Source organism: Pangasianodon hypophthalmus, chromosome 11 (genome assembly GCF_027358585.1).
Source record: "Pangasianodon hypophthalmus isolate fPanHyp1 chromosome 11, fPanHyp1.pri, whole genome shotgun sequence".
Lineage (NCBI taxonomy): Eukaryota > Metazoa > Chordata > Actinopteri > Siluriformes > Pangasiidae > Pangasianodon > Pangasianodon hypophthalmus.
The window spans coordinates 10545277-10555596 of record NC_069720.1 but is presented as its reverse complement, the minus strand read 5'-3'; the positions used below and the strand labels follow the sequence as shown (position 1 = coordinate 10555596).

Here is a 10320-nt window from a genome sequence, read left to right as displayed (position 1 = left end):
CTGAGATGACAGAATAACTCACATTTGACCCAATAGCCATAAAATCTGTACTTTTTAGATTTGAATTTTTGGGATTTGTATTTACGGTTCTGAATTTTTCAAACTGAAATCTGAAATTGTACCCCTAGCAATTGCAAAACAAAGGAAAAACAGCACAGAAATATAGAAATTGATTTAATATGACATGTATGTAATTCAAATATATGAAATTCAATGCTCAATAGGGAGCTAAGAAACACGGAAGGGAAGCAAGTAAAGAAAATGAGGACACAAAAAATAGGAAGAACCCTAAACTGTGAGAGTCATGAGTCCAGCCACAGACCAATCTGACTTCTACTCAACTCATAAGGAGGTCTAACAATCAGCTGAGTTGAAAATACTGCTGGGGTCATCAACAGGCAGACGGCGGTCTGCATGCAGGCCCAGAAAAGCATTTCAGCAGACTGAGCCAAGCAGCTTGAATATACTGTATGTTAAAAAAACAGAGGCAATAGTTCAGCCACTCTAGTTTTCCACACATTAACCAGTTCAGCTGCTTTATCAGATTCTCTGTTGCAGCACATACAATCACATGCATTTGTATAATAATAAAAAGGCATGCATCAGATCATATACTAATTACATGGCTAGAGACAGGTCAGAAAAGAGAGGTTTTTCATGGATTTTTCATTTTCAGTTTATTTACCCTCTCTTGTCTGATAAGTGAAGTGACAACATGGCTTGTTTTTTTTGCCAGGTCCAGATTACTGCACACACATATGAGTTTTGCACTTGTTACTCAGTTCTGTCTCCACTTTTAAAGATTGGGGCTATGTACTTCTTTGGAGATTTTAGGTAAAAAACCAGGTTGGATCATTTTGATCTTCATTTTGAACTGGGATTTTGAACATACATTTTAGCATCTCATTTAGGATGGCATCAGGTAGGCCAATGCCTTTGCTGGTTCTATAGCCTATGTTTTATTGATATTTTAGCCTCATGTTCATTGAGATGGCTAATGGATTTAGGTTTAAAAAAAACAAAACAATCTGAAACAATCTTTAGCATTGTGTTTTAGGAAATGGTTCATGTATTTATTTCAGTTTTGAATTGTCACTTATATCAGGGTGTTGCAGTTTTGCCAGAAAAGGTTGGTTTTGATTGAATCTTTAAATGGTGCCAGTTGTTTTGTTCTATTGTAAATGGAAATGGTGGTTAAATCAATCTCTTTCTCTCTCTCTCTCTCTCTCTCTCTCTCCACCCCATATGCAGCTCCATCTTCAGTAGTGCACACTACAGCACTCAGTAGTCAGCACTCCACTACAGCACTCAGTACTCAGCACCGACTACAACCCTGAGGCTCCGACTAGGATTTTCTCCCGATAGCTGAAGGATTATTTTGTGTCTTTTCCTCATCATTTTGACTTTATTCTACCTCTGTTTCGACTTTTGCCCCATTTTCTCTGAGGATGTCGGTGGCGGGTTTGAAGAAGCAGTTTCATAAAGCCAGTCAGGTAAAACAAGAGAAACCTCACAGTTCCTGTTTGCGCTTTTCATTGCTTTATAACGTTCCTTCTGTTACGAGTTTCGCATATTTTGTTTCGCATATTTCATCTTTCCCATCATTTTGTTTTATTTGAAATACTTGTGCAGGAAACACTAGCCTTAGTGTTTATTGTCGCAGAAGCGCGACGGCCTGAAAGATGTACTCTCATCCTTTTAAATAAGCATTTCCTTCCTTTTTTTCAAACAGAGCTGATTCAGAGGAATGGTTTACAGAAAATGTTTGCTAAGAACAAAGTAATGCAGAATAGGCACCAAACACAGATAAATTGATAAATTACATCATGCTAACTGGTGGCTACTACTTTCCCATTCTTTCCCATTCATTGTTAGCAAGGTTAGCATATTCAGTGTAGCAATTCCTGTAAGTACGTTTCTACGGTAACGGTATGTTGGTCTGGTCGTGTTTCAGCGCTCGTGCTCTTCTCGTGTCGTTAGCAACAATGCTAGCTAGTTTGCTCTACAGCTGTGTGTTAGGAGGATTTTGGTTGGATTCTTCAACATTTTCGTGTTTAGCCAACACATAATTATACGTATGTATAATATGTCGTATAAGCTAACATGAGTGAATTAACGTCATGAACATTAGAGGTGGCTAACTCACACAAATTAAAATAATAAACGTGAATTAGGTCATTCAGGCGCTTGTATGTGGTAATATATGTTTATAAAGCTGTATTTGGTAAGTACAGCTTTTTCAGACTTTTCAGTCAACAGGTTTTCAACAGGGTTTTCTTCTTTGCCTCCTCAGGGGAGAGATAACTTTACAAAACTTTACAAAAGGCTGAAGTAACAAGTGTAATATTAGTGTTGAATAATCTCATCCAGTGTTGAAATAACTGCTGCAATATTGACTTAACACCCACAGCATTGAATTAACTCTTATAGTGTTACATCAGCTTACAAACTGGTAAGGGGGCATGTGTGTGTGTGTATGTGGTGTGTGTGTGTGTGTGTGTGTGTGTGTGTGGGTGGGTGGGTGGAGTTTTTAGTTTCTCCCAGTGCTTTGGGGGTTTCCTTCAGGTACTCTGGTTTCCTCCCCTGGTCCAAAAATGTGCATTGTGGGCTGACTGGCATTTCCGAATTGTCTGTAGTGTGTGAGTGTGTGTGTGATTGTGCCCTGTGATGGGTTGGCTCCCTGTCCCGGGTGTCCCCTGCCTTGTGCCCCGAGTCCCCTGGGATAGGCGCCAGGCTCCCTGCGACCCTGTGTAGGATAAATGGTACAGAAAATGGATAAATTAAACTGTGTCTAGTTGAACATGAGTAAATGATGTATTTGTTAATTCAGCACGTATACGTTTACTTCATGTTTTTCAGGTGAACTTAAAATAAAGGTCTATTTCTAGGTGCACAAACAGGTTTTCCATGTTTACTATGCACAATTTGTCTGCTCTATCGACCAGCACAAAGGGACCACCACCTAGTACCACCACTGAGCTGGTACAAATGTGTCAGACATGCACGGCAGCATTGCTGGGATTTGAGACAATGTTCATTGTTAAAAGCGCTATACAAATAAAATTGAATTGAATTGAATTTTTAAACACCTCAATACCACTGTTGTGTTGAAACAGTCCACCAACCAAAAACATCCAGCTTACAGCTGGTCAGGAACTTACACTGATGAAGCGCTGAAAGATGATTAACACACTGCGTGGAAAAAGACAAGCTACAGTCTATACTGTAAGTGTGCATGTGTATGTAAGTGTACAAACTGAGCATAGCAACAGATGGGGCACAGTCAGGAATTGTATATGTACAAAGTACACCTGTATGTTAGGTGTGCCTGATGAACTGGCAAATAATTGCAGATTTTTAGCTCTTTTAAAGGTGTTTTAAAAATCTAGTAGCAAGGAGAAAGTGGAAAAAAGGTGACACAATTATCTCTAATCAGACAGCTGAGCATTAACAAGTTAACTTAGTTCTGATTTCCTTAGCATGCTGTATTACTAAAAGTTAACAGCAGCCTTAGAAATGAGCCTTTCATTTTTCCATATGAGTTAGAGTAAAACCAGATGTTGCGTTGTTTCATTCCAATGTTTTGATGAGCAGTGTGGAAGTATGTGACCTGCTCCAGAAATGCAAAACCTTCACCTAATAATCTTCACAGAAACATGTTGCATCTAGGATTCATATTCCGGTAACAACAACTTCAAATGTGCAGTAAATGTCATAAACTTCTTGTATAATATAACAATAGCTATTTTTTTACACTTGAGTCATCTGTAGTTGGGTTCAAAACTCTGAGGCCACTAGTGAGAAGTGTTTATTAAAACTAATAGAGACTTTATCAGTCGATCCTTTTTAATGAAGAATACTTTAGCCGTCTGAGAAATCTTTGTATGAAATTGAAATATATCTGCATGTCTTGTAACTGAATTTCTTTTTCAAACACATGTTGTTACTTCTTGTCTTTCACTGATTAACACCTGAGTGTTACTCTTATCCAAAACATGTCATGCAGAATAGCCAAGACATGTTGACATGGTGTTCGAAGTTTTCTTTCTCAGTTTTTGCACTGGAGCTACAAGGTAAATATAGCTAACTAAGGAAAGCTTCCAAGTTAGAATTGTGCAAACTGCATGCCTAAATCATTACACAGTCTCCTCAAAAGACCTGACTTCTACATAACTTTTGTTTCTACATCAACAGTTTTAGAAAACAGCAGAATACTGTGTGTCTGTATTAAAATTGTGTGTACAAATCCATTGGGAATTATGAATTATGTTGTTGTGGTGTCCAGCATCACAAGAAGTTAGGTGCAAGTTTAATATTGAACTTTTAAAAAGCTGCTTAAGTTGATTGTGTGATGATGAGTTTCAGCTGCAGGAAAACGAAACTTTTTTTTTTTTTTTTGGTGAACTTTCGCATTAAGACTGACAGTGTGTTGTTTGTGAAATATCATCTCTAAATGATCTTATTAGATTCTTCATAACCAATCAGATAAAAACAGTTCTTCACATGCATGCATTCCACATCTGTATCACTGTGTATTTTCTCATCTGTGCTTTGTCCTGTGCATTCCTCGCTTATCTTTTACCGCAGCGTGTTTTTCCTCCCTCTCTCTGTTTCCAACTACCGCTGTCTCTGGTATCGTCTCTGCTTCTAGAAAGACCAAAACCCCAAACCGTAATACCGCTTTCCTGTTTTTCATGAAATTATAGTGGAATACGTGTATTACTGTTTAGCATGTTGAGTAAACACAAAGCTGAATAAACACTGAATTGTTAGCTGATAAGGTGTAACTGTGCTGTAACCGGGCTACCTGGGTAGGTGAAAATATTTGGCAGCATTTGCGCAAGGCCATGCCATTGGGAAGGAAGCATAAGGACAGCTGTTTTCTAATGGTTCTTATTATGGCCAGTTTTGTGCGTCCTCATTGGAAAAGATAATTCAGTAATTTTGTTCACTGAAGAGTAAACAATATATCAGAACAACGATTAACAAAAAAAAAAAAAAGAGAGAGCGAACAATACCCTGATAATGTAAGTAAGTAAGGAATGAAACATGACAAGGTGTGCTGTTATAGAAAAATGATCGACCCTGGGGTCGGGATGGAGGTGTTTTGACAGTCTTGAGCTGTTATGACCACAAAGTTCATTTCTTTCCAATAACAACACGTTATTGCAAAGTGTTTTATTCCTCTTATACCACAGCAACTGGTGAGGATATAAAGAAAAACCAAAGCTCAACAAAAGTTCAGCAGTAAGTTTTCAACAAAAGCACTGCAAATATATATTCAAAACCCACAACATTGCAATAAAATACACTGGAAGCACCACCAACCTTGCTACACACTTAGAAAGGTGACATGGGATCAACAGTTACCACTAGTGTTAGCAGTTTCTTTCAGAGCGTGATACCCCACACTTATAGCCAGTAAAAGGCAATAACTGAAGCAATCACACTGAAGCAAACACTGACACCCAAGACTCATTCCATTAAAAGGATGTCTCTTTACAGAAAGTGTCACCACATCAATATCAATAACTTTTTTTTTTTTTAATAAATCGGGTTATTACTCTTAGATTATGTGGAGGGTCTATCATACAAATCCCTGTGAATGAGTTTTTATTATAGAAATGATAACGTGTTAGAACAAGTGCATTAATATAAACCCGTGGTTTGAATTACAGCCAGCTAAGCTGCTGTTATCGAAAATTAATCAACACTTTCTGACCAGTCAGAATCAAGCTTTCAACAGTGCTGTGGTATAAGCCAAAATAAAGTGTTAGGCAGTTATTGTGGTGTGATAATTTAGGATCAGCATGCCTACACACATCAATTTTAGTGCCCATGATTATCATCATGGAACTGATTGTTGGTGTATCAAACAGTCTTTGTCTTTATATGAAAGTATGGATATGAGTATGGAATTCCTAGTACCTTTTGAGTGTCTCATATTTAGGACTGAGGAGCCAGAGGTTTTTTTTTTTTTTTTTTTTGTAATAATTGTTTGGAAATATATTGTTTGGAGAACAAGAGTTTTGAGAAATGATGTAGCTCAGTAACACTGTTGTCAGTACAGCACTGGGAGAGATCTGTCCAGTAAAAACTAAAGCTATAATTCAGGTATATAGTCATTATTATGGATGTACAGTTTGGGATGAAAATATGTCAAGCTTCTTTTAACACACTTCATGTTAATATACATAACATAGCTTCTGGTGTGTTGTGTGACTTACATGATGGATTTTTTTAAATGAAGTCAAAGGGTTATATGTAAAACTCTTTGTATTCGATCTCTTCCAGTACTTTATCTGTAGCTGTCCTCTGTTTGGCCAAGGTTTTATGTGTAAATAAAGCTGCTAGCACTACAGGAAAGTGTGCACTTACACAAAGCATGACTTGTGGGACTACACTATTGTTTTCCTGCAACCTGAATAATCAATCGTTCTAAGGAACATGAGAGGAAGTGAGTACTGATGCACTAGTGAGTGTGTATGGACAGGGATTTGCGTTATGGCTGCAACCTCCTGTTAAATTCCTCATACACTAATATTTCTTAGGCATGGACACTTCAGAATATCCTCACTGGGAGGAGTTTGTCTGCAAGGATTAGGCAGCATTTTGGGGCAGTGTTTGCAATCCCAATATAAAATCTCTCTAAGGCAGCTTACTTATAAGTATTATTACACTGTCTGTCTATAAATATTGAGTACTAGCACGTCTGTAATTTTATGGAATCATTGTGACCTGTGGCTGAATGAACAAATCCCCACAGCCACACTCCAAAATCTAGTGGAAAGCCTTCCCAGAATAGTGGAGGTTCTTATAACAACAAAAGGGGACTAAATCTGTAATGAGATATTCAACAAGCACATATGTGCGTTATGGTCCACAAACCTTTGACCATATAGTGTATGTGATATTAAAATGTAATATAAAGCAGAATATATTGCACCCGGTCAAAAAGCACAGTATGTGCTAGGTGTTTGTGTCCAAATCGAGCCCACGATGAAAATGTGAAAATGTTTGATTTACATGAACTCTGAGCCTCTTCCCTGAGCACAGTAGCACTAGTATAAAAGCTGTGTTTGCACAACCTTGCTCACTCATTAAATATTGATCACAGCCCATGTATTTAGAGCACCCTCTCCTCCAGGATGAGTGTCACTCTCACCAGTGTTTATTACACACATTACTCAGTGATTACACACTGTGCAATGCTGTAATGGCTCTTGTGCTTCTGAGGGCAGGGACAAGCATTGAAATGAGGAGAATGTGAAGTGCTTACGGTGGACCCAGCACCACTTGTTTTCATTGCGGCATCCAGTGTAGACATTTATTGCTTCTATACATATATATGTATATACACTATATTACCAAAAGTATTCAGTCACCCATCCAAATGATCAGAATCAGGTGTCCTAATCACTTGGCCTGGCCACAGGTGTATAAAATCAAGCACTTAGGCATGCAGACTGTTTTTACAAACATTTGTGAAAGAATGGGCCACTCTCAGCAGCTCAGTGAATTCCAGCGTGGAACTGTCATAGGATGCCACCTGTGCAACAAATCCAGTCGTGAAATTTCCTCGCTCCTAAATATTCCACAGTCAACTGTCAGCTTTATCATAACAAAATGGAAGAGTTTGGGAACAACAGCAACTCAGCCACGAAGTGGTAGGCCACGTAAACTGACGGAGAGGGGTCAGCGGATACTGAAGCGCATAGTGCAAAGAGGTCGTCGACTTTCTTCACAGTCAATTGCTACAGAGCTCCAAACTTCATGTGACCTTCAGATTAGCCCAAGTACAGTACGCAGAGAGCTTCATGGAATGGGTTTCCATGGCCGAGCAGCTGGATCCAAGCCACACATCACCAAGTGCAATGCAAAGCGTCAGATGCAGTGGTGTAAAGCACGCCGCCACTGGACTCTAGAGCAGTGGAGACGCGTTCTCTGGAGTGATGAATCACGCTTTTCCATCTGGCAATCTGATGGACGAGTCTGGGTTTGGAGGTTGCCAGGAGAACGGTACATTTCGGACTGCATTGTGCCGAGTGTGAAATTTGGTGGAGGGGGGATTATGGTGTGGGGTTGTTTTTCAGGAGTTGGGCTTGGCCCCTTAGTTCCAGTGAAAGGAACTTTGAATGCTTCAGGATACCAAAACATTTTGGACAATTCCATGCTCCCAACCTTGTGGGAACAGTTTGGAGCGGGCCCCTTCCTCTTCCAACATGACTGTGCACCAGTGCACAAAGCAAGGTCCATAAAGACATGGATGACAGAGTCTGGTGTGGATGAACTTGACTGGCCTGCACAGAGTCCTGACCTGAACCCGATAGAACACCTTTGGGATGAATTAGAGCGCAGACTGAGAGCCAGGCCTTCTCGACCAACATCAGTGTGTGACCTCACCAATGCGCTTTTGGAAGAATGGTCAAAAATTCCTATAAACACACTCCTCAACCTTGTGGACAGCCTTCCCAGAAGAGTTGAAGCTGTAATAGCTGCAAAAGGTGGACCGACATCATATTGAACCCTATGGGTTAGGAATGGGATGGCACTTAAGTTCATATGTGAGTCAAGGCAGGTGACCGAATACTTTTGGTAATATAGTGTATATTTAAGATAGCCTTTAAGAATGCCTTTGACAAAGAATGGCTTGATTGGGAAGCTGTTGCATGCAATTACATGCATAACACCAGATGTGTTAACACGAGTTCATCATGAGCTGGAGAGATGACTCCATGTATGTGTTTACAAAGAAATGGCAGTCATGTAGAGGAAGATACATTTTGCTAAAAAAAAAAAAAAAAAAAAGAGTGTTAATTTCCTCTATGTATGGAGACTTTTGGGGCAGCCTGTAGATGACTAGGCATATACCAATATACGACTTTATCTCATGATAATTGCCTTAAACTTTTATCATCATTTATGATCTTATTGCGAATTAAGAAATGACAACATGGTTAGCAGCAGCTGTTTTCACTGTAAGAATTTAAACGAAAAAATCTCTGCTGCTGTCAATTTGAGTTTCAAGTTAATCATACGTTGAAGCATGAGCAACAGTAGCTGCAATAATTTAATAATATATTATTAAATTAATAATATATTATTAATGGCGTTTAATAATATATATATATATATTGTACGTTGTATATTGCAGTACATTGTCAAGCCAATTATTGTTAGATATCTATAGATCAAACATCAAAATGAATTTGTTACATTTTGATGTCCTTAAAACTGTAATGGAAGTGTATGGCCGTTTTCAGACCTGTAGATCTGTGCTTTGTTTTGAAACAGGGACTTAATTTGTTATAATTTTACATTTTCTCCTCGGCTTGGTTCGCTTTCACAAGGCAACATTTCAAAGCATACGAGAATGTGTTTATGCAAATCACATATCAGTAAACTGTCCTCTCATTGGTCAAAGTGTGCCTGTTTATGTTTCAGAGTTCCGCTCATAGCGGTCATTCATCAAGATGGATAGACAGCAGCTCCGCGAGCTTATTGTGGCTTTCTTTTTAGCTGTAGTTATTATAATTTATCAGTCTGAGCAGGAATCGATGTTTCACGGAGCGATTAAAGCCCATCTCGTTGAGACGCTCGCTGAACACCTTGTAAACCACAGTGTTTTTATGCATTTTGAAAGTTGTTCAGAAATATGTTCGTCAGACCAAATTTCAGTGAGGCAATTTACCTCATGTTTGGTCCAAGTTAAACCACGATTCATGTTGCGAGCCGTTAGCAGAACAAACACGCTACTTATGTAACGCAGTTCCTATTATGCATTGCTATACAAGTTGGTTTTTTGGTCCACTGGGTCAGATTGCTTTCTCACCACAAGTGAGTTCATTTGCAGAGTTCACACATGGCTCATCACACATGGCCGAGACCAACTCTTTCAGGCTCATATATATATATATGTGTGTGTGTGTGTGTATATGTATGTATGTCTAAACGAGCCAAACCAGGGGAGAAAACGCAGCAGGTTCTGAAACAAACATTCCAAATGAGCCATGTGTGAAAATGCCAGAAGTGTGTACCACTAATCAGTTATTTAACACAGTTAACAAGATGGACAAAATACCAGGAGACTTGAAGTTAATTATCTGTCATTTAACTTCCTGTTTTTGTTTCTCCCTACGATTGATTAGTTTTACCAGTATCCTATGTTTGCCTTGTTTTATAAGCTCTTTATACCGCAGAGTTGTTGCATTCTCAAATGTGAATTGTCAGAAGGTGTTGATTAATTTTCTGTAACAGCAGCTCTGACAGGGCTGACACTGTTGTATTTTACTTATACATAAGTATGCAAAAAATGCTAGT

The 10320-nt window shown here is 38.8% G+C and overlaps 1 protein-coding gene across 2 annotated transcripts in view; it reads left to right on the top strand.

Moving 5' to 3' along the window:
• Nucleotides 1-1254: 1254 nt before the first annotated feature.
• Nucleotides 1255-10320, top strand: part of sh3gl3a (SH3-domain GRB2-like 3a) — a 36788-nt gene continuing 27722 nt past the window's right edge. For both annotated transcript variants that reach the window (XM_034308760.2, XM_026930581.3), the window contains exon 1: nucleotides 1255-1493. In XM_034308760.2, the coding sequence (XP_034164651.2) occupies nucleotides 1449-1493 (45 nt within the window). In that variant the 5' untranslated portion in view covers nucleotides 1255-1448. The remainder of the gene's footprint in view (nucleotides 1494-10320) is intronic.